Genomic DNA, 26,895 nt, shown 5'->3' on the forward strand with positions numbered 1-26,895 from the left:
CTCCGCCGTGGGAATTCCAATGAAGCCGAAAGCATCGTCTGGCAGCGAAAAAGGAGCCCACTTCCAAGACCCAATCTCGCTTATTGAAGACGACGAATCTCGAAATCCTATGCCGATTCCACCCTGGAGAAGCGGCAACAACCATCAGGCAGAAGTACCTGCCAATCCCAGACAAAACACGACTCTAAGTCTTCCGCCTGCTCTTTTCGCTTCGGGTCGGTCTGTTGTCAGGCCCCAAGGTCCGGAGAGCGTTTCTTTCATCGGTACCCCACCAACCAAATCAGGCCACCCAGTTACCTCCGAGGTACGGCCACTAGGGGCAGAATCGAGGTCCCTCTCTGCTGTCAAGGCCCCTACCCCTGTGGATTCCTTGTTCCACGGCATGGCAAGGGAAGAATTTGGAAATTTTCCTTGGATGAAAGCGGCTGCTGAGCGCCGAAAGGCTCGCAAAGCGTCGGTACAGAGCATCTCTCACCTATCCCAAAACAGAGACAGCCAGACTCTGGAGGCTGTTACCATTGCCACCAGTGGCGATCAGTCGATAAAAGTAGGGACGCCGAGTTCTTCTGGAGTCACTGATAGGCGCGCGATTGGCCTTGCCTCGAAGACACAACCAGATTCTGCCAGCAACACCGACTCACGAGGCTCGGTGGTTGCGGGCCCGAAACGCAAAGCCCAGGAGGAGCTATCCAAATCGGACGGCAGCCTCCCTGCTCCTCGTTGCGGCGCAAGTGATGATCACGCGAGTTCTCGAGACCAGACAGCGACGGCAGAAGAACAGCCTGTTCGCAAGCGTCAGAGGAGGACGGACCAGCCTCGACGACCAAGTTCACCAACGAGTCAGCCCCCTCATCGTGACGACCCTGCTGGACGATCAGTCGAGACGTTGCCGGTATCCAACCCCGAATCTTCGAATATCGTCTCTAATCTCAGCGCTGCATCATTTGAGGAAATACCGCTCTTCGACGGTATCCTGAAACGCGTAATAGTGAACGGACAGCAAACATATCAGCTCCAGTTCACTGCGGACAAGCCCCAGGGCACAGCGTATTGTCCCCAACATATTTCCAATCCTGAGGCTCCAGTTAGGCAGCAGGGCCGAACCAGGAGGTCGCAAAAGCTGCACCACTCACCTGACAAGACCAATGAAGGTATGCATAAGTCCCATGAAATGTCTCTTCGGGAATGCCGACTGACTTCGAGAAGCTGAATCCGCTGTTATTGGTGAGGTTGATCATCTGATCGCACGCTGGGGCTTAGGCCGCCGCGCCGTGTTCCTCCTCAAGTGGACGGACGGCACTCGCGATTGGGTTCCCCGTGCAGACATCGATGAAGAAATGGTCCGTGAATTCGAGGCAGGCTATGATGGCATCTATCAAGGCGTAGATATCTTGGGTGTACGTGGGAAGGGTGCGAACAAGCAGTACAAGCTGCATTGGAAGGATCGTCCTCTCAAGGAAGAAGGATGGGTAGCCGAGAAATTGATCAGCAAGCGGCTGCTACGTGAACATGAGGAGCAATCTGGCATGGCGAGGGATTATTCATCTGGATCTTGATTGCTTGGAACAGTATCTGATTTTTTTCTTTGCACACTCGGCACTACATGAATGTCTCCTTTTTCCTATCGCTGCACTATTAGCACCTTATACCGCAGTGGAAGTACAAGTTATTTATCCTTATAGCCCAGGCTTGAACTCTTCCATTCATAGTTACAGTGAGTGAAAAAGACTTGTGCTTGTCCTTTCTATATAAAAGTTGCTATTCTTACAGCACAGCTCAGTAACGGCGGTGTTTCGGCATTCTATGATATCTATTGTTGAGAGTCGGGTTTTGCAAGTGAGGGGCTCTGCTGCCAGTCCAAGTCTATTACTACCGTGATGCATGAACCTTGATGCAGGAATTACGACCCAGGAACTACGATCCAGGAACTACGATCCAGAAATTGAGATCCAGGAATCATGATCCAAGAGCCGTGATCAAGGAACCAGAAACCGTTTCAACTCTCCTCAGCTACCTCAATCCAATGTGCATAGTGAGTGAGCGCGCAACCTAAAAGAGTACAGTGGAATTCGAAACGGTTTCGCTTTTCAGGGCAAGGTCTCTTTTGAAAACCGGCCCAGTCTTACCCTGGCGCTGAAAGGTACTTCGAGCAAACGTGGTGTATTTTTGGATGTGCCTGGAGGACATAGTGTGAAGAACGGCTGGTTCAAGCCTCAGCGACCAACTCGTGGCACTGAACTGTACAGTAGATACTGGAAAGAATTTATGTGTCGTATGCACGAACGGACGTAATGGGCGTCGCGGGGGAGGGAGGTATTATACAAAGTCTAGCTCGGTGACGTCCCCTAAGAGCAAAGTTAAGACTGACGAGCCTGTGGTGTATTTGAGCAATATGTTATTCTGGCCTAGGCATGTGAACTAAGGAATAGGTCAGCGAGGTGGGTGCCAATGCAAAGTGGAGGAACCTAGCGGCCTGGATATGGGATGCAACAGACAGTAAGCCCAAGCTAGGCCTACGGATCGCCGGCATCGACCTACAGAAAGGGTTACCCGCCGTTTCCTGAAATCACTTTGGCAACAAACGATCGCTCGCAAAGCCTTAATCAAGTCACTTTACGTTTAATGCAGTATTTTGAGCAGTCTTCGACATCAAACTCCTGGCAGTGTCCAAGGTTACTCGCGCTTCGCAATACTGAATCTGGCCATGGTCACTGTCTCTGCCGCTCGGCGTGTCGTACTACGGCGAATCAGAGCATGAAGACAGCCCGAGACAGACGAGGGGGTGGCGTCGCGATACGACCAGTCGCCGTGCTTGCTTTTCTGGTGTTCAGCGGTCGCCGTCACTGTCGCCGCCCTCCAAGTCGGCAGCCTTGTTTCCCATCCCTCTAGACACAAGCTCAATCATTTCGACCTGCTTAAAGACATACGCGGACATTCCATTTAGGAATTTCCCTATCGCAGACAGAACTATTCGCATTTAGGTTGTCGTCGATCGTCCCGATCCAGAAACCTCGAGTAGAGATGCTCTGACCCCACCATGGCACCCCGCGGTACGCTACTTCTTCAATGAGCTACTACTGCCAATATGCTGACAGACGACGGTCGCAGCACCGCAGACAGAGCAACGACTGGGCCTTCGCAAGCTCGTCCCTGCAGAGGGTGCCACCGACACAACCACGATCGAGTTCGTCATTTCTACCCTACAGAGAATAGCACTGATTGTGTTAGCGTCATTGCGATCCACGGCCTCGACACCGAGTCGCCCCGCACATGGATATGGGAGAAGAACGGGACGCAGGTGCACTGGCTGCGCGACAGCGACATGCTTCCGACGGCGATCCCGGAGGCGCGCATCTACACATACGACTGGAACGCCAGAGTGTTCGACCATGCGCCTGTGCAGACCTTGCTGGGCCACGCCGACAACCTCCTAGGCCAAGTGGCAGCCGAACGCGGCCAGAGCAGCGAGGCCCGCCCTCTGATCTTCGTAGCATCCTGCTTTGGCGGCCTGGTCCTCGCAGAGGTGAGGCACCTTACGTCGACGACGAGTATCGTATCAGCTGACGTCGGTAGGCCATTTGCCGGGCGGCCCAAGAAGGCAGTCCTTATCGTGGAGTGCTTCTCGCCACGGTTGGCGTCGTGTTCCTTGCCACGCCGTTCGCGGGAACGGACGCAGCGCAGCCAGCATCGTGGCTGGTGACGGTTAAAGGGATCATGGGTAAAGGTGCATCCGACAATTTGATCGACGACCTCGAGAAGGACAGTTACAACGTGTATCAGCGACTAAAGAAGTTCACTGAAATAGTTCATACCGACTCGATCAAGTTGCCAGTTTGTTGTTTCTTCGAAACAAAGAAAACGGACATCTACCGAAGAATTCTCCCTAGAAGTATCGCACGATGGATTGAAGGATATAAAGGCTTTATTGTAAGCTACCTTTTAACCCTTAGCCTTATCCACACTAATATTGGTAGCTTGTCACTGAACCATCTGCTTGCATTCATGGCTATCCTGGAGAGGGTCTTGCTGCGAAACATGTTATGATGAACAAATTCGAGGGACCCGATGATGCTGGATTCAAACGGGTCAGTTATAAGCTACAGGGCTTTGTGTCTGAAGCTCAAAAGGTTCTCCAACGCCGAAGGAACGGTTAGTCTGCTACATTTTCTACGTATATAATAGTATCTAATACGAAACAGAATCCGTTCTATCTTACTTCCTTGTCCGATTTAGTAGGAACGAGAACTTTGTGGGACGAGAGACGGTTCTGGAGCAGCTTCTCAAAAGGATCCCGCCAAGTGCGGACCGGAACGCGTGCCAGCGGACCGTCATCGAGGGCCTCGGCGGCATCGGGAAGACGCAGGTCGCCATCGAGGCGGCCTACCGCGTGCGCGAGGCGCATCCCGATTGCTCGGTCTTCTGGGTGCCGGCCGTGGACATGACCATGTTCGAGAACGCGTACCGAGAGATTGGCCGAGCACTCGGGGTGAGGGGCATGGAAGAGGACAAAGCCGACGTCAAGGCCCTCGTCAAGACGGCTCTGAGTCGAGACGAGGCGGGACAGTGGCTTCTCATCATTGACAACATCGATGATATAATTCTGTTCACAGACGGCCAGCTACTGTCATACCTCCCGTTCAGCCGACAGGGGTCGATTCTGTTCACGACCCGGAACCACCAGGCCGCCACCCGCTTCGATACCCGTCATGTGATTAGACTGGAGGGGCTGGATAAATCCGAAGCCCGTGAGCTCTTATACCAACGCCTGGACGAACGCCAGAGAGGCAAGCTGGAAGATACAGCGAAGCTACTAGACTACCTGACCCGCCTACCTTTGGCAATCAGGCAAGCCTCGGCTTATATGGCGTCGAACGCGAATGTGTCGGTTCTAAAGTACCTAAGCTACTGCGAGTCCAGCGACCAAAGCATGATTAAGATGCTGAGTAAGGCCTTCGATGACCGAGGCCGATACCAGGCGACCCAGAACCCAATAGCCGTGACATGGCTCGTATCCTTTCGGCACATCTCGCGCGATGCGCCATTAGCGGCAGCTTACCTCCGATCTATCGCCTACTTCGCAGAGAAAGATATCCCTATCTCCTTCCTGCCGGCCGGCGAGGACGAGATGGAGAGGGACGAAGCAATCAGCACCTTGCAGGCATACGCGTTTATCGTGGATCGTGGCACACCCGATCGGTTTGATATCCACCGGCTTGTGCGTCTCGCCACACGAAACTGGGTTCAAGCCAAGGGAGGGCAGGGACAGCAAGTTACGAGTGTCGTACAGCAGCTCTCCGAGAAGTTTCCATGGCCGAAGCACGAAAATCGAGACATGTGGACATGGTACTTGCCACATGCGCAAGCGGTATTAATACTCAGGGACGAATGCAGCGAAAGTGAGATGTTATGGACGCTGCAACATAACGTGGCAGCATGCTACAGCTTGCTTGGGAAGTACGCGGAGGCGGAGGAGATGTGTCGGCAGACACTGGGGCTGACGGAGACGGTGCTGGGCCGCGAACATCCCGACACACTCGACAGCATGAACAACCTGGCCGAATCACTTCGGCAGCAGGGGAAGTACGCGGAGGCGGAGGAGATGCATCAGCAGACACTGGGGCTGACGGAGACGGTGCTGGGCCGCGAACATCCCGACACACTCGACAGCATGAACAACCTGGCCGAATCACTTCGGCAGCAGGGGAAGTACGCGGAGGCGGAGGAGATGCATCAGCAGACACTGGGGCTGAAGGAGACGGTGCTGGGCCGCGAACATCCCGACACACTCGACAGCATGAACAACCTGGCAGCATGCTACAGCTTGCTTGGGAAGTACGCGGAGGCGGAGGAGATGTATCGGCAGACACTGGGGCTGAGGGAGACGGTGCTGGGCCGCGAGCATCCCTCCACACTCGGCAGCATGAACAACCTGGCCGTATCACTTCGGCAGCAGGGGAAGTACGCGGAGGCGGAGCAGATGCATCGGGAGACACTGGAACTGAGGGAGACGGTGCTGGGCCGCGAGCATCCCTCCACACTCGGCAGCATGAACAACCTTGCCAACGTGCTGAACTGGCAGGGGAAGTACGCGGAGGCGGAGGAGATGCATAGGGAGACACTGGGGCTGACGGAGACGGTGCTGGGCCGCGAGCATCCCGACACACTCGACAGCATGAACAACCTGGCAGTCGTGCTCGACAGCCAGGGGAAGTACGCGGAGGCGGAGCAGATGCATAGGGAGACACTGGGGCTGATGGAGACGGTGCTGGGCCGCGAGCATCCCAACACACTCGACAGCATGAGCAACCTGGCAAAAGTACTCAGGAACATGGGAATGCATAGCGGGGTAGACGAAGGCATTTGACAGACACCGGTGGAGGGGATTCAGACGCGGCTGGCTGGCTGAGAATTGTATTATGCCTTCTTCTCTGTATTGAGAGTAGATAGGATCTGTCTAGTATTAGGCAATTTCGTCTCAGCGAAATTGATATTACATCAAAGAACAAGCTACATTTTCCATCAAAGCCATGCCGACACCTTAGGAGGGCTAGCCAGTGAATGGTGGTTGCCAGCCTGGCCGTTCAACGTTCGTGATGCGTGCTATGCTTCCTCTTCGCCGTCTCTCCATCTGTCAATGACATGCGTCCTGCAGCCGCGTGATGGCGTAGGCTAAAGTAAGTGTGCCCTGCAGGCGTTCCGAATCGCATGTGCCGGACAAGAAGGCCATCGGGTGCTTCCTGTATCCGAACGCTCGGTCGAATCACAGGTGTAGCCAGTACGCCGCTCTCGGCCGTACGATGGGCAATGATTCAGTGCACGTACCGTTGTCGACTGGAGTCACCCGTACCACCTACCTATCATGAAGCATGACAGACACCCGTTAGTATTCCTTGTCTCTTACCGGGGTGGTGGAGTATCCTAAGCGCATGTCATACTGCCGGATCAGCTGCGAAGTGATTCGCGGTCGATCATCGTCTGCTAGTCGTGTGCCGTCGAGTCGCACAGGTCTAGTTGAGGACGCTGCTCATCGCATACAGGCAACGCTGGTTTCAGCGTGGTGCGACGGCCGTGACCAAGGCGACTGGGACGGCGACAGCGAGGAGCATCGTTGCTGCGACAGGCATCGTCATGCGGAGGATTCGGGCTAGGCTAGAAGAAGGCGGGGAGCAGAGTAAGAAAGAGGGTGAATGTTTGCCAATAGCCATGGCAGTCGTTGCAGAGCCGAGGAGCGGGCGGAACTGGGATCACGACGAGCGGCGACGGCAGAAGCACTCACCAGCTTCCGAGGGAGGTCAACGAAGGTACCCCACCCAGGAAGCCTTTCTGGCGCCACGCGAGAAGCAAAGGGCATGCTGGAGGAGCAACAAAGGTACTTTCTGCACAGTGGAAATATATACAACAGCTCGAGACCAACTGTCTGTTAATCGAACGGACGCGCCACGGCTCCAATATGGAACGCTGGGCGAGCTAAACGTCGCGACGAACGCGTCGCCTAGCGTGCTCTACAGGGGGGGTGCCGGCTTTGTTGGGTGGATGGCTTTCCCTTCGCCTCGACCACCCCGCTTTTCACTGGGTCCGATCCGATAGCCCTAGTTCTCGCCCAAGACCGCCTAAGCTGCTGGCAATCCAAGCGACGGCACGCCTCGCGTCTTCAGCATACATGTGGCCGATGGCATGCGCTGGTTTAACACAAACTAGTTATAGAAACCCGATTGTAAGACAAACCTGAGCCACGTATTCGTTGCAAAGTGTGTTTAAATGTAGATTGAGATCAGGCTCTCGCATTGAAGTAATTCATGTATAAGTTGAGTTGTTCGCGCTATCCAGGCTAGGCCTTCACAATTAGATCTCCGAGAAAGTTTAATCCCGGAGCAGTGGCTGCCGCTCCCGTGCTCATTACACAGCCTTCAGAATTGGTGTTGATGGGTACTAATGTAGCGAAGATGCGCGAATCTCGGTACATTTTCTAATAGACGATCCTCGTTATGCTCAGTAATGTGACGGCCCTACACGTTGCTTAGGGGCCTTACACCTGGCGGCCAGCTGTGCACCAGCTGGCTGGCGCGGCAGCCCCTAAGGACAGACTGAATGCAATACTGTAGACTACCTCTTTCTTTCCTACCTCATCTTTGCTACCTTTATCAATAGAAGCACCTGCCATAGTTGAGGCCTTAAGTAGCATGGTTCGAATGAGAATCCGACATGCTCAATGTAGTGTTTATTTCGCTTTGCCGATTTAGCTAGCTCCTGTGTGGGAACGAGAAGTACTAGATAAGTTCGATTAACTCAAGCATATCTAGATCCTGTCAATAAGTGCGCTTGCTAGTTGGTTGTATCTGCCTAGCTATGCATTCCCATGTTCCTGAGTACTTTTGCCAGGTTGTTCATGCTCATAAGTGTGCGAGGATGCCCCTCTCCCAAGACACGTTTATAACCCACGAATGCTTGGCTCTGCTTCTGTGCTGCCTCCTCGTGTTTCCCTTGATTATCAAGTATAATCGCCAGGTTGTTCATGCTGTCGAGTGTGTTGGGATGCTCGCGGCCCAGCACCGTCTCCCTCAGCCCCAGTGTCTCCCTATGCATCTGCTCCGCCTCCGCGTACTTCCCCTGGCTGTCGAGCACGACTGCCAGGTTGTTCATGCTGTCGAGTGTGTCGGGATGCTCGCGGCCCAGCACCGTCTCCGTCAGCCCCAGTGTCTGCCGACACATCTCCTCCGCCTCCGCGTACTTCCCAAGCAAGCTGTAGCATGCTGCCACGTTATGTTGCAGCGTCCATAACATCTCACTTTCGCTGCATTCGTCCCTGAGTATTAATACCGCTTGCGCATGTGGCAAGTACCATGTCCACATGTCTCGATTTTCGTGCTTCGGCCATGGAAACTTCTCGGAGAGCTGCTGTACGACACTCGTAACTTGCTGTCCCTGCCCTCCCTTGGCTTGAACCCAGTTTCGTGTGGCGAGACGCACAAGCCGGTGGATATCAAACCGATCGGGTGTGCCACGATCCACGATAAACGCGTATGCCTGCAAGGTGCTGATTGCTTCGTCCCTCTCCATCTCGTCCTCGCCGGCCGGCAGGAAGGAGATAGGGATATCTTTCTCTGCGAAGTAGGCGATAGATCGGAGGTAAGCTGCCGCTAATGGCGCATCGCGCGAGATGTGCCGAAAGGATACGAGCCATGTCACGGCTATTGGGTTCTGGGTCGCCTGGTATCGGCCTCGGTCATCGAAGGCCTTACTCAGCATCTTAATCATGCTTTGGTCGCTGGACTCGCAGTAGCTTAGGTACTTTAGAACCGACACATTCGCGTTCGACGCCATATAAGCCGAGGCTTGCCTGATTGCCAAAGGTAGGCGGGTCAGGTAGTCTAGTAGCTTCGCTGTATCTTCCAGCTTGCCTCTCTGGCGTTCGTCCAGGCGTTGGTATAAGAGCTCACGGGCTTCGGATTTATCCAGCCCCTCCAGTCTAATCACATGACGGGTATCGAAGCGGGTGGCGGCCTGGTGGTTCCGGGTCGTGAACAGAATCGACCCCTGTCGGCTGAACGGGAGGTATGACAGTAGCTGGCCGTCTGTGAACAGAATTATATCATCGATGTTGTCAATGATGAGAAGCCACTGTCCCGCCTCGTCTCGACTCAGAGCCGTCTTGACGAGGGCCTTGACGTCGGCTTTGTCCTCTTCCATGCCCCTCACCCCGAGTGCTCGGCCAATCTCTCGGTACGCGTTCTCGAACATGGTCATGTCCACGGCCGGCACCCAGAAGACCGAGCAATCGGGATGCGCCTCGCGCACGCGGTAGGCCGCCTCGATGGCGACCTGCGTCTTCCCGATGCCGCCGAGGCCCTCGATGACGGTCCGCTGGCACGCGTTCCGGTCCGCACTTGGCGGGATCCTTTTGAGAAGCTGCTCCAGAACCGTCTCTCGTCCCACAAAGTTCTCGTTCCTACTAAATCGGACAAGGAAGTAAGATAGAACGGATTCTGTTTCGTATTAGATACTATTATATACGTAGAAAATGTAGCAGACTAACCGTTCCTTCGGCGTTGGAGAACCTTTTGAGCTTCAGACACAAAGCCCTGTAGCTTATAACTGACCCGTTTGAATCCAGCATCATCGGGTCCCTCGAATTTGTTCATCATAACATGTTTCGCAGCAAGACCCTCTCCAGGATAGCCATGAATGCAAGCAGATGGTTCAGTGACAAGCTACCAATATTAGTGTGGATAAGGCTAAGGGTTAAAAGGTAGCTTACAATAAAGCCTTTATATCCTTCAATCCATCGTGCGATACTTCTAGGGAGAATTCTTCGGTAGATGTCCGTTTTCTTTGTTTCGAAGAAACAACAAACTGGCAACTTGATCGAGTCGGTATGAACTATTTCAGTGAACTTCTTTAGTCGCTGATACACGTTGTAACTGTCCTTCTCGAGGTCGTCGATCAAATTGTCGGATGCACCTTTACCCATGATCCCTTTAACCGTCACCAGCCACGATGCTGGCTGCGCTGCGTCCGTTCCCGCGAACGGCGTGGCAAGGAACACGACGCCAACCGTGGCGAGAAGCACTCCACGATAAGGACTGCCTTCTTGGGCCGCCCGGCAAATGGCCTACCGACGTCAGCTGATACGATACTCGTCGTCGACGTAAGGTGCCTCACCTCTGCGAGGACCAGGCCGCCAAAGCAGGATGCTACGAAGATCAGAGGGCGGGCCTCGCTGCTCTGGCCGCGTTCGGCTGCCACTTGGCCTAGGAGGTTGTCGGCGTGGCCCAGCAAGGTCTGCACAGGCGCATGGTCGAACACTCTGGCGTTCCAGTCGTATGTGTAGATGCGCGCCTCCGGGATCGCCGTCGGAAGCATGTCGCTGTCGCGCAGCCAGTGCACCTGCGTCCCGTTCTTCTCCCATATCCATGTGCGGGGCGACTCGGTGTCGAGGCCGTGGATCGCAATGACGCTAACACAATCAGTGCTATTCTCTGTAGGGTAGAAATGACGAACTCGATCGTGGTTGTGTCGGTGGCACCCTCTGCAGGGACGAGCTTGCGAAGGCCCAGTCGTTGCTCTGTCTGCGGTGCTGCGACCGTCGTCTGTCAGCATATTGGCAGTAGTAGCTCATTGAAGAAGTAGCGTACCGCGGGGTGCCATGGTGGGGTCAGAGCATCTCTACTCGAGGTTTCTGGATCGGGACGATCGACGACAACCTAAATGCGAATAGTTCTGTCTGCGATAGGGAAATTCCTAAATGGAATGTCCGCGTATGTCTTTAAGCAGGTCGAAATGATTGAGCTTGTGTCTAGAGGGATGGGAAACAAGGCTGCCGACTTGGAGGGCGGCGACAGTGACGGCGACCGCTGAACACCAGAAAAGCAAGCACGGCGACTGGTCGTATCGCGACGCCACCCCCTCGTCTGTCTCGGGCTGTCTTCATGCTCTGATTCGCCGTAGTACGACACGCCGAGCGGCAGAGACAGTGACCATGGCCAGATTCAGTACTGCGAAGCGCGAATAACCTCATGATTACTGAGCCGTGCTGCATGCTGCATTACAGTCAGTCACCTACGGCGGGTGGTATTGAAGCCTTGGAGCGGTTGGTTAGCTCCAGTAAATTCCTACTGACAGATTGAATGCGCTAGACACAAATAGATTGAGAGGCCTTGATGTAGGCCTGCAAGAGTCCATGGTCTTTCATATATCGGGCAACTACTCCCGTCCGATTCACACAAATGATGGGTTAGTGACGAGGCTGCCGTGGTAGCTGGCCCCGGAGAGGTAGGTGTACAGCGCTTGGCAGCATATATCCTCAAACCAATTAGGCAACGTAACCTGTACGACGGCGCTGCGGCCAGCTTCTAGTGTTTCTCCGTACCCCGCACGTACAACTGCTGCCAAAAACAGGAATCGGCCAGTGCGAATGGACGATATAGCTGTTTCCACAGTCGGACATCTCATCCAGTTGCTTCGCGTTCGCGACTACAGAGTTTGTTACTTTACGTATGTTACGTCTATCGTGCCGCGTAGTGACGGTCAAGTTATGTTAAAAGATGCCACGAGCAGAGAGCCAAGACCAGCGGGTATCATTCCCCAGTTCCCCAGCACGCGACGCAGATCGAGCTAACTGGATGACACCTAGGATGCTCCCTTCCAGACCCGACTTCTCCCGGAAGCGTCGACACTCGACCAGCTTCAAGCGCTGCTGCCTGCATCGTACCGAGCCGGACCCGACCACGCCGATCTCGCGGCCCCTCAGGCGGATAATTTGTCAACCTATATCGAGAAAGAGTTGGAACTAGGCCGGCTAGCGAGACTTTCTACTAAGCTGTGGGTCGCGGGTCGGCCCATACCGCCCCGCCCGTTACACAGCCAGCAGCTGCTCGGCCGGGAGATTGTCATTGCGGAGCAGATGGACCTCCATCTTGTCTGGACGAGCGGCCGCATATACATCAAACCTCTCCCACGATTTCTGCTGGAGCCCTGCCTGTGGCGCGACTACCTCAGCTGCCCAGTTGGCTGCGGTTGTTCCCCGGCCACCGATATGCTTTGTCACCACCAACGGCTTCGAAGGTGTGCGCTAGGCTTTCTGTTCTCGTACGCTGCATTGATCTGTCATGAGAGCGATTTCTCTCTGGCGATGGAAAATAAGCTACTTCCCAGGAAGGTCGACTGGGTTGACTGGAGACGCTTTGTGGCGGAACTTCTTGCACGCCGAATCTACGACAAGATTGGTGAGCGCTTCTATTACGGCGAGCTACGCTTAAGCCGATTGAACAAGCTGCAATGCTTGGCCTCCGGCACCGCGTACATGGCACCCTGGAATCGCTACGAAGATTTCTTCCGCGACAATTTTGCATGGCTGGCCTCGGCGACGGTCTATATTGCTGTGGTACTCACAGCTATGCAAGTCGGCCTTGCGACGTCGCTTGCCACGAACGAAGCGTTCCAAGCAGCGTCGTATGGGTTCACCATCTTTTCTATTCTCGGCCCTCTTGTTATTATGTTTCTACTCCTGGCCGTGTTTCTTTGTATACTTATATGGAACTGGATAGTGACGGTGACATTCGGCAAGAGGAGGCTATCCCAAATCACAGCTCCCCAGGACGTTGTAAATCGACGGTTTGATCCGCAGCCATCAGTCCTCTCATGCTAAGCTAGATGGGTTGCTCTCCACCATTGCATAGGAAGGTGGCGAAGACCACACCGTTCCGTATAGCAGCCGTACAGGTCGGTACTACGACCTCGGGACCATGGCCTTCAACTGCTGGAAATATCATACCATAAGGTGGTATTCTTGTTTGGGAAGAATGGCTCGTTGTGTGACCTTGTATTTAACTTTGGATTACTGTGGTCATCACTGTGCTGGTCCGGCCCCATGTGCATGCACTGATATGTTCGCAAGTGAAGTCTGACGCCACGGAGATGGCGGGCGCAGGTGCTGCAACAAGGTAGCCTAAAGCACGAAAAAGAGACAGCGATGCCACACAAATTTGCATATCTTAGTGCAGAGGCCGGCGATCTACAATCGAACCCACATGTTTCGACTAGCGCATCTACGGCGCGTTTCCCACAGTGCCTGTCTTTTCTCGTACAATAACAGTACACCAGACGCTTGCCGTGATGGTACCTCCCGGAGTCACACGATAGAACCCTACGAATCGCTATGCAGCGGTGTCTCGGCATTCTCTGATGTCTGTCGTTAAGAATCAGGTTTTGCAAGTGAGGGGCTCTGCTACTATTCTAAGTCTATTACCACCGTGGCACAGAGTCCTGGATCCAGGAACCGTGATCCAGGAACCATGATCTAGGAACTGCGATCCAGGAATTGAGATCCAGGAATTGAGATCCAGGAATCGTGATCCAATAATCGTGATCAAGGAACCAGAAACCGTTTCAACTCTCAGCTACCTCAATCCAGTGTGCACTAGAATTTGAAACGGTCCCGCTTTTTCAGGGCAAGATCTCTTTTTAAAACTGGCCCAATCTTATCTTGGCACTGAAAGGTACGTGGGGTGCTTCTGGATGTACCTGGAGGACGTAGTGTAAAGAACGGCTGGTTCAAGCCTCAGCGACCAACACTCCTGGCACTGAACTGTACACAAACACAATTCATCCATGCCGGACGGCGATATAAAATCCAGGTTCAGTGTCCGTCATTCTATAGGGAAAAAAATCCGAGGTCCTGTGGGGCGCCTGCACCATGCGCAAGTGATGCAATAAAAAGAACAGTCAGCGCTAAGCAAAACTTCTGCAGGGCTACATTATTGGCACTGACAGGTACCGTGACAGCTAAGCTCGGTACTCCAGCTGACTTGAATTCAGTAGTGGAATGGTGGATAAAACGCTAAATAGCTTTCGAGCTGACTCTATAATAGTCCCTTCCCAAGCCCTCAAGCCCTTGAGGACGAACCCGGTTGATTTTAATGCCGATAGAATCCCTCAAAAGACGTTGGCAAACAACTCAGCGCAATGGCCACTACATCACAAACATACACACAATTTATTAACGTCCGGGCGGCAAAGCCGAAAGTGTAACTGCTAACCTCTAATACACAAGCACAGTGTTGCGGCAAATGTGTACCGCCCACTACAGCTAAGCTTTTTGGGTGTAGTAAGCGTCTTTCGGCTAAACCTTTTGCCGGGCCCCGTGATTACGTTTCCATGAACTAGTAGATGCAGGCTACTCCGCCATGCCCATATTCATATTGTTCTCATCCTTTTCTACAATCTGAGCTGATAATACTCGGCAAGACGTTGAGATGGCGAAGCGCAAGCCTGTATTCACGTTACAGGATATGGAAAAGAGGCTGGGGTATACGCTTCCACTACAACCTACCCAAGCAGAATGCCGCTTCTATTCTGACCTTCGCCGAGTACCCCAGTCACAATACAAACGGACTAAGAAAGAATTCGAGAATTCGATGGGAAAGAATGCTGAGAAGCCTCACTCATTTGAAATTCAAGCGCTGCTATCATGCAGAAGGACAGAAGTATGTTCCCCACAGCCTCCACCGCATTCGCTAATGGAACTCAGAGAATCAAGAGCTCTGCAGATTTAATCGTGGTCAGTCAACAGGACCACAATGGGCTTTACCGGTTCAACGTCGACTTGGTTTATCATTTTGGTTTGACCTTACCTCTCCTCTTGAGTGAAGCTGAAGCAGCCTGGGTCATGTCGATCGCCAAGGTAAATACAACTTTCTCACCCCTCAGACAGCCATCAGATATTCATTCTTATTAGCTTTCGAGCAGACAGTTTGGCCACCTGTCCTCCAGATTCTTCGCCTTGCCTGCCGAAATTCGCCTCAAGATCTATGAGTTTGCGATCCCCAGCGGTCTTTGGCACATCGATGGTGCCAACGACTTTCCTAGGAACAGCTGGCCTAGCTGCATTGGAGATTGTAATGGCTTCTACTTTCCGCTCAGCAAGCAAATTGGTCTCCTATGTGCAAACCAAAAACTACGCCAAGAAGCACTGCCAGTTGCATTTCAACATACAACCTTCCAGTTGGACGACCTGGACGACCTAATGAAACTCTTGATTGCAATTGGCCAAACCGGCCGTGAAAATATACAGTCACTCCAGTTCCCTTGGGAAAGCAGAACGGATCTCGAATGCAGATGGGACGAGCATCCAGCCAATGAAGACAATGACTTGAACTTGCCAGTCCTACACGTCTCAGCCTGCATACGATTGCTGCAAGAATGTCGAAGACTCCGTTCTATCCAGGTTCGGTTTCATAGCGAGCTACTGGCGAAGATCTCGCCTAATGTCTTCAAGGCTGACAAAGGGATTAAAGGCCTGTGTTCACTTCAAGGACTTCAGCAAGTAGAGGTACTTGGATCAGGTGGCGAAACGTTGGAAGAGTATCCTCTTGCAAATTGGCTTGAGACAACATTAATGATATCAGGAACTGATCATCTACAGAAAGATAACTATATCGAGTATGTATAATTCTTGAATTACTCTACTTTCCTCGCTCCTGACATGCACCATCCCAGTGCTTTGTTATAGTCCCGGGGAATAAGTTAATCCCAAGTCTGCTGTTCTTGTTCATTTTGTGCTTGTGTTCCTTCCGAGGTCGCTTCATCATATAGCAGGTCGTCTATAGTGAGCAGCCTGGCCGTTGGATCACTGACAGATGTGGTATTGCCAAAGCGTGAGCCCACGCCCTTAGGACGTTTGCGTGGATCTCCAGCGCACACCTCACATCTTTTGAGCAAAAACACCACATCGGCGCGCAAGATTCCGTAGTACGAGCTGCTCACATCCTTCCAGGTGCTATCCCAGCCAGCATGCTTGTTGTTCATATGAACAAGCTTCACCATATCCACAATACCATCGGTAGTAATCACGATTCGACCCTTCTCATTCTCGTTCTTAGCAACAGCCCACAAATCGCCAGTATCTTCGACTAGACTGAATGTTCTTCGCACATAATTTCGCCGGCTGAACTCCTTTTGTGACAGTGGCCGTATAGAATCGTCTGTTAGCCATCGCACCAGTTCCGACTTTTCGGTGGGTGTAACGCGGCGGTTGCTTGGATTATCTTGAATATGTCGCTGAAACTCGACTTTGAGGTCTGGGCTTGATAAGAAGTGATGAATGGGCGATTGATCCAGCACAAGGCCAATTTGTTCGGGATCGTGCATACTCGCATCTGTTTGGTTCAATTAAGGCGTACGCGGTGAGTCAAGAGATCCATGCAATCATCTTATAGACAACAGGGGAAATCGACTCCTGGCGTAAACGGGAAGTCGAGAAGGAAAGTCGACTATTGGCGTACGCCAGGAATCAAGGAGGGGTTCGACTCCTGGCGTACACGAATAGTCGAGAAAAAAACGTCGACTATTGGCGTACGCCAGGAATCAAGGAGGGGTTCGACTCCTGGCGTACGCGAATAGTCGAGTCCATAACCTTATGAAACGGTCGATATTTTATTGCGATAACAAGAACGTCCCAGAAGTAGCGCCTGTCTCAAGATATCTATTTTAACTCCTGTACACCTGGATTATGGCATCGTCTGCAAGGTTATTGGGATCAGATGATCCATCCGATATTCAAATTAGGTGGAAGCAAGCTGTGATTCATTATGAAGCCCTCACTGGAAATCCGATTTGTATCTCGTCTGACACGCAGAGTATAAGTGCCCTGTGGGATGAGGTATCTAAGATGGAAATCGAATTCCGGAACTACCGTCATGATGGATCCAAGATTGCTAGGTTTCGGTCGTCAGTGGCACAGAGTCTAGATCAAATCTTGCAACTGGGTGATGTTGTCGCCCAGGCTACCAAAGCTGTAAGATGCAGACTGAGAAGCTGAATTGCCACATAACTGATCTCCTATAGGTCTATCCACCCGCCGAAGCAATATTCGCAGCTATACGCTATCTAATCGGGGTTAAGACAACCATGATCTGACGTATTTACGACCATAGCTGACTCCGTATAGTCAGCAAATGCAATTTCTGCAGACTTCGACAGGTTAGAAGCATTCTTTGGCGAGCTGCAAGCGGAGCTGCAAAGCCTGAAGATACTCGAAGGGAAACTTTCCCGAATTCCAGAATATGGAATGGCATTGACGGGAGTGTTCACATCGGTGTTGGTTCTTTGTGGCATATGTACGCAATACGTCCGAAAACGGCGAGGAGGTGAGTAAGCTTTCTTTTCCTCCTTCTGTTACGTCTGAGGGTAGTGTCCAAAAGGACATATATGACGTGGGTCCAATTTGCCAATCACCATGTCCACTACTCCTTGAATCAACAGCCAGATACACTGATACACCACAGGTAAATGGTCCCAGGCACTTCGTACAGGTCAAGATGAGGAGCTCAAGCAAGCAACGATGGAATTTAAGAAGCGCGTGAGACTGGGACAGAACATTATTCTCAAAGCCACGTTGGCCAATTCCCTTGACATTATATCCATCACGGGCACCATACAGGATGGTATGAGTAGAAGTCTTGCGATTTCGCAGAGTATGAACAAGAACATTGCCTCCGTCTTAGGAGACACTGGGCAGGTAATTGATCTGTTTGAGCGTGAGCTTTTGTCCCTTATCAAATTTTACCATCTTCTAAATTTTCGCAGGACAAGAGAATAATGAAGAGCGCAACACAATCATCAATTGGCTATCTTCGCTTGACTATCTCGGCAAACAACGAGATACGTTTGCAAAACGCCACGAACAGACCGGACAGTGGTTATTAAACCACGAACAATTCAACACATGGCTATCTGCGGATGATAACTCAGTCCTCTGGTGTCATGGAATCCGTAAGTATCCCCCTTGTTATTTGTTTAACAGATATTGCTGAGTGCTAAGTATAAAAAAGCCGGATCCGGGAAAACTGTCATGACGTAAGTCTTCTGTACTTGATATTCACATTCAAATACTTATAGATGGTATAGTGCGACAGTAGTCAGTCACGTCGAGGATATCACGTCTCATTCCAATGTCGGCATAGCGTATGTCTACTGCGACTACAGGGAGCCTTATACCGAGTCAGAAATGCTATCGAGCATCATTCGTCAGCTCTCACAGCAAATTAGCCCTATGCCCTCGGAAATCAAGAGTTTTCACATAACTTGGGTTGGAAAGAAGTCTTATCCGAGTAATGATGTGTACATTGCACTTATTACAAGCATCTCGAAGCTCTTCCGGAGGACGTTCGTCTTTGTGGACGCATTGGTATTTACGCTTCGATATCTTTTTCGTCATGTGCTAATTGAATCGTTAGGACGAATGCCCCGAAGAGACTAGAGAGAGCTTCGTACGCTTACTTCTTGGTTTGAAGTCTTACATCCGCCTCTTCCTTACATCACGGGAAAATGTGGACTTGGAAGCTACTCTTGGGAAACTACGCAGCATTGAGATCGTGCCCGATTCCGCTGACGTGCGAAGGTTCTTAGAGTTCCACGTCGATACAAGTTCTAGATTGTCACGCTTTCTTAAAGCCAAACCTGAATTGAGACAGGAAATTATAGACACTGTACATGAGAAGACAGATGGCATGTAAGGAGCAGCCGCCTTCTGTACCCCCAGCCTGATTTTCTGACTTTTATACAGGTTTTTGCTCGCTAGCGTTCATATTGATTTGATACGCCAACAGACATCAATCAAAAACATTCGCATGGCTCTGCGCATCTTGCCGAAAGGAATCGAAGAGTATTATGAACAAGCAGTCATGAGGATTGAGGCTCAATCTGAAGAAGACATAGCCCTGGCAAAGAAAGCGCTCTCGTTCATCTTTTGTTCCAAAAGGACCTTGAGCTCAACGGAGCTACTTGACGCCGTATCTATCGAAGAAGGCAGTTCGGACATTGATGAAGAAAGTCGCCATCATCTTGAAATTCTCATTGGCATCTGTGCAGGACTCATCACCATCGATAGAAACACCAACGCTATTGGATTTATCCATTATACTCTGCAGGAGTATTTGCAATCACATCGATCGGGCTTACTTGCAAATCCGGACTACGAGATGTTGAAAGCTTGTCTTTCATACCTGTCTTTCGATGTATTCGATGAAGGTCCCTGTACCAGTCCTGAGAGTCTAGAGCTTCGACTCGAACAATACCGTTTCTTTGGATACGCCTCGCAGAACTGGGGTTCCCACGTCCAATATTGTTTAGCTGCCGAGGGTCTAAGGCTTGTTCTGGCCTTCATGTGCAGCGACTCTAAGTCAGCATCTTCCCTACAAGTGCTCTACTCGGGATTTTCCCGTATGGAGGCCCGCTGCGACAGATTCCCTGGTCGATTCAGCAAACTACATGTTGCAGCATATTGGGGTTTGTGTCAAGTACTCGACGCTCTGCAAAATGAGGACGACTACAACGTCGATAGTCAAGACAGCCAAGGGACCACAGCTCTACAATTGGCGGCGCAATATGGCCATGTTCAGTTTCTCCAGAAACTTCTGCATGGGAAAGTTCAGCTTGATTCGCACAATCAAAAGGCTACACCGCATTGATTTGGGCTGGAAAGAACGGCCACTCAGAAGCAATACGACTGCTCTTGCAGGCTCAGGCGGACGTCCTGGCAGAAGATGTGGAAGGTTGGACAGCGCTTGACTGGGCTATCATCGGCAGGCATAATGAAGCTGCAAAGGTGCTGTTAGACCATTCTCCCTCCGTGTTCGGACTCGATCGAACAAACAAGGCAATGATCCTAGCTGCCGAAGCTGGCAACGATGAAGCTGTGAAAATTTTGCTCGATGGTGGAGCTGAAATCGATTGGACTGACGACCAAGGAAGCACTGCCCTCGATTTCGCAGTCCCCGAGAGGAAAAGAGGAAGTCGTACGTTTGCTCCTGCAACGAGGCGCCAACTTTAACTCAACGGATCACTACGGCAACGTTGCGCTGCATTGGGCCATTTCACGTCTATCGATAACTAAACTGCTCCTAGAGCACGGGGCTTGTGTCAACATCGCGAACCACAAGAAGCGTACACCGCTACACTGGAGTGTCCACGAGGACCAGATTGAGGTTTTGAGGTTACTCATCAAATTTGGCGCTGATGTCAACGCAAGCGATGAGAATGGTGTGACCGGGCTGCATGCGGCATCTCTAAATGGGAATGAAGCAATAGTGAAGATCCTCTTGGCAAACGATGCTGATGCCAATGCTAAAGATCAAGATGGATGGACTCCATTGCATGCTGCAATAATCCGAGGGCATGGCTGTGTGGTTGACTCGCTGGTAGACAAAGTGGCAAATGGCCAGCAGATCATCGCTCAAACCTCACACTGCTTGAGAGACCCAGACAACAAAGCATGGCTAATGGAATTGGCAGCAAACAAGTCAGAAGGCAGTCTGCTTGTTAGTGGCCTCCGCTCGGTCGTGAACAGCGGCTATCATGAGAGGGTGCAAGCACTCCTGTCAGCTGGAGAAGACATCGACGCCGTTGACAGCGTTGGAGGCTCAACAGCCCTAACCCTTGCGACCTGGCTGGGTAACGTCTCCATGGTCAAGCTCTTGCTAGAGAATGGGGCGAGTGTGAATCATCCAGACCACTACGGAGACACCGCGCTGTATATTGCAGCCAAAGATGGCTATAGCGAGCTCGTAAAACTTCTGGTCCACAGTGGAGCTGCCATCAACGATACAGTATACGGATGGACTCCGTTACTTGTTGCTATCAAAGAATGCTGCTTTGATGGCTATGAAGAGGTGGTAAAGGCCCTTATCGATGGCGGAGCCAATGTGAGGGTGACAGACTATCATGGAAGAACGGCTCTACACTGGGCTGCGAAGTACAGAAAAACCACCTTGGCGCAGGATCTGATACGCCGAGGAGCCTCGGTGGACGCGCAGGATCGATGGGGAATAACACCGCTGATCCGAGCTATAGCCGGTGAACATACCAGCAAAGCAGATCTCATCACTGATCTGCTTCTACAAAACCATGCCAATGTCAATATTGAGACTTTCGAAGGGTATCGCGCCGTTCATGTGGCTGCCTGCGCTGGAAACACGTCACTGTTGAGCCGACTTCTGAATGCTGGGGCGGATCTTGAAGCAAGAGTTGACAAGATTGGGCTCACTCCACTGGATATTGCGCAACTAATGGATCAAAATGCGACCGTAGAATTTATGCGACAGAAGGGTTGCGAACCCAGTGAGGCAACTCAGTGGGTCGTAGCCCGGAATGCAGCATGTGAACGATTGGCGGCTTCAGACGAGAACGGCAAACTCGAATCTATCGACATAGATGTTACACCTAACGAACTGGCCTTCTGCAAGGAGCTATATGAGGTAGTTCTTGACCACGCAGTCAATGAGCAAAGCAATGATCATTCGCTCGAGTCATGCGCTGCAATGGAGAAGCTGACATTTGGCACATCTTAGCAGTAAACATAATTGCATTTCCTTTATTAGATCTTAATGATTCTTAATGTTGAAGCGTGCACTACCCCTTACTCACAGCTCATATATCAGAGTGAGGCTTCAGTTTTGCCATTGTATTAATGCCTAGTGTAACGAAGTAACCTCAGCAAGATGCCAGACCATCCTAAGACTGGCGCTCGTCCGCTCAGAGAAGTATTCCGACGATGCTACCTGCCTCGAGCTCGCGTATACCGCAAGCAAGCTAGTCTAAGTGGCTGTCTCGTTCCTATCTAAGGGAGTATACAGTCGCTATCTGCCTAGCAGTAGTTTCTATCTGCTTCCATCGTTGCTTCAAAGTATCCCTCTGACGAGGTGCGCTGACACACAGCTCATCTATCATTTTCAATTTCTCCTCGATGGTGCGCTGGAGGTCTCCAAGCACTTCACACAATAGTACGTTAACCGTATCCTGCGAGCCATGCCCGTCATCTCTTCCCTCAACATACTGGAGCCATTGTTCGTATGGGCAACAAAGCGCTCGTAAGGCCACTAGTGTTCTGCGGCATGGGCCTTTCTCCACATGTATCATATATTTTCCCAGGAGGTCTCTTCGGCATAACTCCTCTCTACTGGCCTCGTCAAGTTTAGGTATCACTATATCGTCGATGGATATCACGTCCCAGCAATTATTGGCCATCAAGAAGCCGTACTCGGCTAGCAAGAAGTCGTTGGAGTGATCCCCATATGAAACAAAAACTTCTTCGCTGGCTTCATAAGCACGATCCGTGGTTACAGTATAGTGTTCAGGCGTGTAGGATACCGTACAGCCGCTCTCCGCGTGATTGAACATGTCCGCAACGGGGACCAAGGCCAATCTGTCCTCCCAATTGTAGCGCTGGGTTTCCGGTACGTCGTGTAGAAAGGTCCTCGTGTTTATGACGAACCAGTAGTATCGAAACTCTTCTTCGCGTAGAGAAGGGATGGCTTGCGAAATCATATTCCATTCGCGTTGGTACTTGGCTTGCTGCTTCTCGAGAAGGCTACGGGCTGGTGACGGCAGGAGATTTTGCAACTCTTCCCGCCACATTTGAGGTATGGTGGCTGTCATATCGGCCATCGTTGGCAATGCATGTCGCCATGCTGCTAGCGTGTCGGTATCGTCCAGGGCTAATTCGGCGGCGAGGAGACCATGGAGTGGCATTGCGGAGGGCGTTTGTCGGAGGAGCTCTTGAGTTATGGTTGTAGCACTGCGAATAGCTCGAATAGGTACTCTAAGCACAGACTCATGTGCCTTAAAGCTCAAGTTAGTTTGAATAGAGATCATCCGGTGGAAATTTACTGACCATCAACTTGCGACTGGCTATGATGCCTGTGCCACAACCACTTATCGAAGCAGGTTGAATGCCGTTCAGCTGAAATCCTTCGGCCTTGGCCCATTCGAGGAGCTCACTATGGGCCGTCATGATTGGAATGTGAGGATATGTTTTCTTGTTGCGGGGTAAGTTCTGGAATGATGACTGCCACTGCTGCTATTACCTACAAGAGTATGGCCCGTGCACCACACATTCAAGACCCGCATTGTCGTCTTTAAAAATTTGCATTTCAGCACTGCTCAATGAGTTCTGTACTCAGGAATATTTCAATGAATATGATAGGCTCCAATATTGCCTCAAGCACCTCTGCGATCGACTCCCTTATCAAGAAAGAACGAAGTCTACAATACTGGGAAAATGTCGATGCTAGCGACGATGGTATGCTTGGCGGTGTTCCTACAGTAGCTGGATTCTCCAACACGTCGAAGATCGATCTGCAAGGATCACGCAGTTTTCTAGCGAAGCTGGGAATTGGCATGACAAATGACAGACGGACTGTTGCGCATACATTAGAGGGCGGCGCAGGGTGCGTATTGCGCTGTCGTGTAGCAACGGCTGTTCCTCTCCCAACCTAATTATTCCACGAATGCTAAGAAGTAGTTCTGGGCGAAACAGCATTGGCAGAGTAACGGATGGACTTCTCCGCGGCCTGGCCTTACACATTGACGTGGTTGAACCTGTAATCAAGTTCAACGACAAGCTACGTGGAATTAGTGGTGTACGGCATATCTTCAACGTTGGCCTCGAGGAATGGGTACCCCTTGAAGGAGTACGATATGATCTGATTTGGATTCAGTGGTGTGTTGGCTACCTCACAGACGAGCAATTGTTGGACTTTTTGAAGCGATGCGGGCAAGCTTTGAATCCAGAACATGGAGTGATCGTTCTCAAAGAGAATATCAGCATGAGTGGCTCCGACCTTTTTGACGCAACAGATAGCGGCTTGATCAGGTAAGCTATGGCGATCTACGAGTGCACAAGAAACATAACGGTTTGCCTTCAGCTGTTGACCTAGTACAGGGAAGACAATAAGTTTAGACAGCTATTCACCCAAGCTGGCTTACGGATCACCAAAACCGACCTACAAAAGGGGCTGCCCCGCGTATCCTCCAGAAAGCTTCTGCCTGTCCGGATGTATGCATTAAAGTCACAATTAATGTAAAACCAACATCTGAATGATTTTGTTTCGTCAAAAGGACGCGTCCATAACCCGAGAACCGAGCCGTGATCCGATTTTTATTTTCCCCATTGGTTCTTTAGCATCGTTGTATACTTAGTAGCACCACGTGAGCATAGAATTCAATTGGGCGATCACTTAACCAATCAAGCCCCTCCAACCCTTGAGGCACTCAGAATGTTGAGTATTGCCAGGCAGACAGCTTGATGGCAGTTTTATCTGTAGACCTGCACGTGACCGTTTCTCAGCACCAAGCCTTGCAAGACGCTTTGGACCGCCGGCCCGTAGCCATCAGATTATGAGCATAAAGTGGTGCTACTGCTTTCAGGGAATGGTTTATTTGCGGCCTTGGGTCTGACTATCATTGGTAAGCTAAAGGGATCGAGTGTGCTAGTCTACTCCCATTTGCGCATGTATTGGATGTGTTTGCGAGTGAACATCGACACCACATACAGGACGGCGTGTCGCAACAGAGTAGCGTAGAGCACTGAAACAAAATAGCGATGCAACAAAAGCTCAGCGCAGCGGCTAACCTCTAGCTCAATCTACGATCGGATCCACGAGTCTAATTAGCGCATCTACGGAGCGTTTCCTACAGTGCCTGTCTTCTTTCGCCCAACAGGCAGTACATCAGACGTTTGGCATGTTGGTACCTCTCGGAATCACACGTTGAGCCTTACGAATCACTAAGCAGACTGCTGGATCGCTGTCCTCCAGTCGCACCGTGATCCTACGACGCGTCAAAAGGAGCGAGCAGTGGAGTGGTTAGGGACAACATGCAGGGCTGTCTGGCTGTAGACCGATCGACGGATCGCTTATAGAGGTGAGCTGCACTCGGCCGAGTCCAAGCCGCCATTTTGAGTGCCTTGGAGACCTGTCGCATAAGCAAGCCTATTGTATTGTGCACCTCTCCCCATTGGCTATGAATCGATTTGTTTTTGACAAGCAGAAGCAGAGAGGCTGCACAGTGGTGTGTAAATGTGCACGGACCATGCGACAAAGCATTGCGCCCCCACCCACTGACAGTGGTCTTCCCACCATCAGATGGCAGCTTCAGCCCTAGCGGACCATCTTGCTGCCCTGATAAAGTTGCTAATTATGGAGTAGATTTTGCGAAGGCTAAACAGTCACACTCTTTCCTCCGTCCTCCGACAACCTCACCTACTCCTCCCCGTGAAACGCCCGACCCGGTGTCGAACCCTACTCACAACCGTCACCTTTGCTGCCGATACCCATTGCTGCGCTCGGGGCGCGAAGACAAGCGCTTCGCCCGTATTCAGGCCGATGATCTCCCGAACAACTCCCCATGGTTTGAAAGCGTCTGGTCAAGAGATAGTCTGTCGCGGCAGCGAGTTAATGCTTGACTCTGAACCGGAAGTGCCGCATGCGCTTGGAGGGCTCGTAACCACGCTGGCGAAAATCGATGATAGTGACCGAGCACAGATCCAGCAGAGCCAACAAGGTTGTCGGTCTTCCAGTTCGATGTAATTCTTCGTGGGCCCCCGGGCTGAATCAGCATTCTACACGTGGGATGACCGACCTCAAGATCCCATATTTGAAATAGTTTCTGGTCCGTTTCAGTATCGGAACAAGTTGCTGGTGGCGCCTGTCTCGCCGTGTTTGTCTCGGTGATGCGCTGTTTGACGTGACTTTCATAAAAAGGTTCAGTTGCTTCCCATTCTTCCATGCGCCACTCCGTATGGCCTTCGCAAAAGGGGGTTTGTTGGGTCCAATCCCTCATCTTGTTGGCTTTGGTCCAGACGTAACTCATTTATGGCGACCAGGTTGAGCAGATCTGTGGCACAGCAAGATGGCCATCCTTCCAGAAACTGGAGATCCCTAACATTATATCAGCATATAATTTTGCAACCTTGGCTTCACACCGTTTAACAACCTCAGCGCCTACGACGTGCGCGCGACTGTGGTGCGGGTAATGGTTTTATGTCATAACGTAGTCTGCGCGGTCGCGATGTATCGTGTAGGTATTGGATGCCCCAATGGGTATCATCCTCGAAACCTGTAAACCAATTGTTCTGGGTACTCCATCCATGTCTGACAGGGGCTTCTAGCGGCATGATTCAGGCGGGGCGCCTACTGCCGGTACGTTGGGTACCGCGCCCTGACCTGGCCTCTTCGATTTGCTGATTACCACTAATACGTTTCATGACTCTTCTGCAATCTGAGCCCAGGAAGCTCACGCCTACAATCACTTCCACAACTGGCCACGATAGAAAATACCGACCGAAACCGAACCGACTACTCCTTACACCCTGAATGGTTGTGGCCCGCCTACAAGTTGGATCTTGACTCCGATGATCAATTCACCACCCTTCACCAACAATTTCAACACGTGGAGAATGCCACTCCAAAACGCACATGCCTTCCATGCTGATCTCTCCGACCTCGCGCACACGCACACCACGAAAGACGATTTATTCCAAGCCCTTGAACAACGCAGACAACTATGGTTGGAGAAAATGCTTGTGGGCTGGGAAGAAATCGCGTTACCTGTGGGGATGAAGGA

The 26,895-nt window shown here is 51.5% G+C and overlaps 8 protein-coding genes across 8 annotated transcripts; 6 read left to right on the forward strand and 2 right to left on the reverse strand.

Moving 5' to 3' along the window:
* Positions 1-382: 382 nt before the first annotated feature.
* Positions 383-1,556, forward strand: PG998_015135 (uncharacterized protein; the record flags this gene model as incomplete). The annotated part of the gene is made up of 2 exons (XM_066881951.1): positions 383-1,151; positions 1,207-1,556. The coding sequence occupies 2 exons, from the start codon at positions 383-385 to the stop codon at positions 1,554-1,556; spliced, it is 1,119 nt and encodes a 372-aa protein (XP_066722968.1).
* Positions 1,557-3,085: 1,529 nt separating this feature from the next.
* Positions 3,086-6,364, forward strand: PG998_015136 (uncharacterized protein; the record flags this gene model as incomplete). The annotated part of the gene is made up of 4 exons (XM_066881952.1): positions 3,086-3,523; positions 3,574-3,927; positions 3,975-4,149; positions 4,200-6,364. 4 exons carry the CDS (start codon positions 3,086-3,088, stop codon positions 6,362-6,364), a joined length of 3,132 nt encoding a protein of 1,043 aa, XP_066722969.1.
* Positions 6,365-8,340: 1,976 nt separating this feature from the next.
* PG998_015137 (uncharacterized protein) lies at positions 8,341-11,097 on the reverse strand (the record flags this gene model as incomplete). The annotated part of the gene is made up of 4 exons (XM_066881953.1): positions 8,341-9,983; positions 10,034-10,208; positions 10,256-10,609; positions 10,660-11,097. 4 exons carry the CDS (start codon positions 11,095-11,097, stop codon positions 8,341-8,343), a joined length of 2,610 nt encoding a protein of 869 aa, XP_066722970.1.
* Positions 11,098-12,041: 944 nt separating this feature from the next.
* PG998_015138 (uncharacterized protein) lies at positions 12,042-13,144 on the forward strand (the record flags this gene model as incomplete). The annotated part of the gene is made up of 2 exons (XM_066881954.1): positions 12,042-12,071; positions 12,131-13,144. The coding sequence occupies 2 exons, from the start codon at positions 12,042-12,044 to the stop codon at positions 13,142-13,144; spliced, it is 1,044 nt and encodes a 347-aa protein (XP_066722971.1).
* A 1,821-nt stretch (positions 13,145-14,965) lies between these two features.
* PG998_015139 (uncharacterized protein) lies at positions 14,966-16,410 on the forward strand (the record flags this gene model as incomplete). The annotated part of the gene is made up of 3 exons (XM_066881955.1): positions 14,966-15,178; positions 15,233-15,936; positions 16,170-16,410. The coding sequence occupies 3 exons, from the start codon at positions 14,966-14,968 to the stop codon at positions 16,408-16,410; spliced, it is 1,158 nt and encodes a 385-aa protein (XP_066722972.1).
* A 754-nt stretch (positions 16,411-17,164) lies between these two features.
* PG998_015140 (uncharacterized protein) lies at positions 17,165-21,842 on the forward strand (the record flags this gene model as incomplete). Its single annotated transcript, XM_066881956.1, has 12 exons — positions 17,165-17,290; positions 17,341-17,391; positions 17,444-17,612; positions 17,781-18,032; positions 18,082-18,267; positions 18,327-18,351; positions 18,403-18,682; positions 18,732-19,006; positions 19,061-19,782; positions 19,838-19,894; positions 19,950-20,291; positions 20,401-21,842. The coding sequence occupies 12 exons, from the start codon at positions 17,165-17,167 to the stop codon at positions 21,840-21,842; spliced, it is 3,927 nt and encodes a 1,308-aa protein (XP_066722973.1).
* Positions 21,843-22,107: 265 nt separating this feature from the next.
* On the reverse strand, positions 22,108-23,284 carry PG998_015141 (SET domain-containing protein; the record flags this gene model as incomplete). Its single annotated transcript, XM_066881957.1, has 2 exons — positions 22,108-23,112; positions 23,165-23,284. The coding sequence occupies 2 exons, from the start codon at positions 23,282-23,284 to the stop codon at positions 22,108-22,110; spliced, it is 1,125 nt and encodes a 374-aa protein (XP_066722974.1).
* A 185-nt stretch (positions 23,285-23,469) lies between these two features.
* On the forward strand, positions 23,470-24,356 carry PG998_015142 (Protein N-terminal methyltransferase; the record flags this gene model as incomplete). The annotated part of the gene is made up of 3 exons (XM_066881958.1): positions 23,470-23,720; positions 23,810-24,145; positions 24,215-24,356. 3 exons carry the CDS (start codon positions 23,470-23,472, stop codon positions 24,354-24,356), a joined length of 729 nt encoding a protein of 242 aa, XP_066722975.1.
* Positions 24,357-26,895: the final 2,539 nt, after the last annotated feature.

Source organism: Apiospora kogelbergensis, assembly GCF_038363985.1.
Source record: "Apiospora kogelbergensis strain CBS 113332 chromosome Unknown utg000020l_segment0_segment0, whole genome shotgun sequence".
NCBI lineage: Eukaryota > Fungi > Ascomycota > Sordariomycetes > Amphisphaeriales > Apiosporaceae > Apiospora > Apiospora kogelbergensis.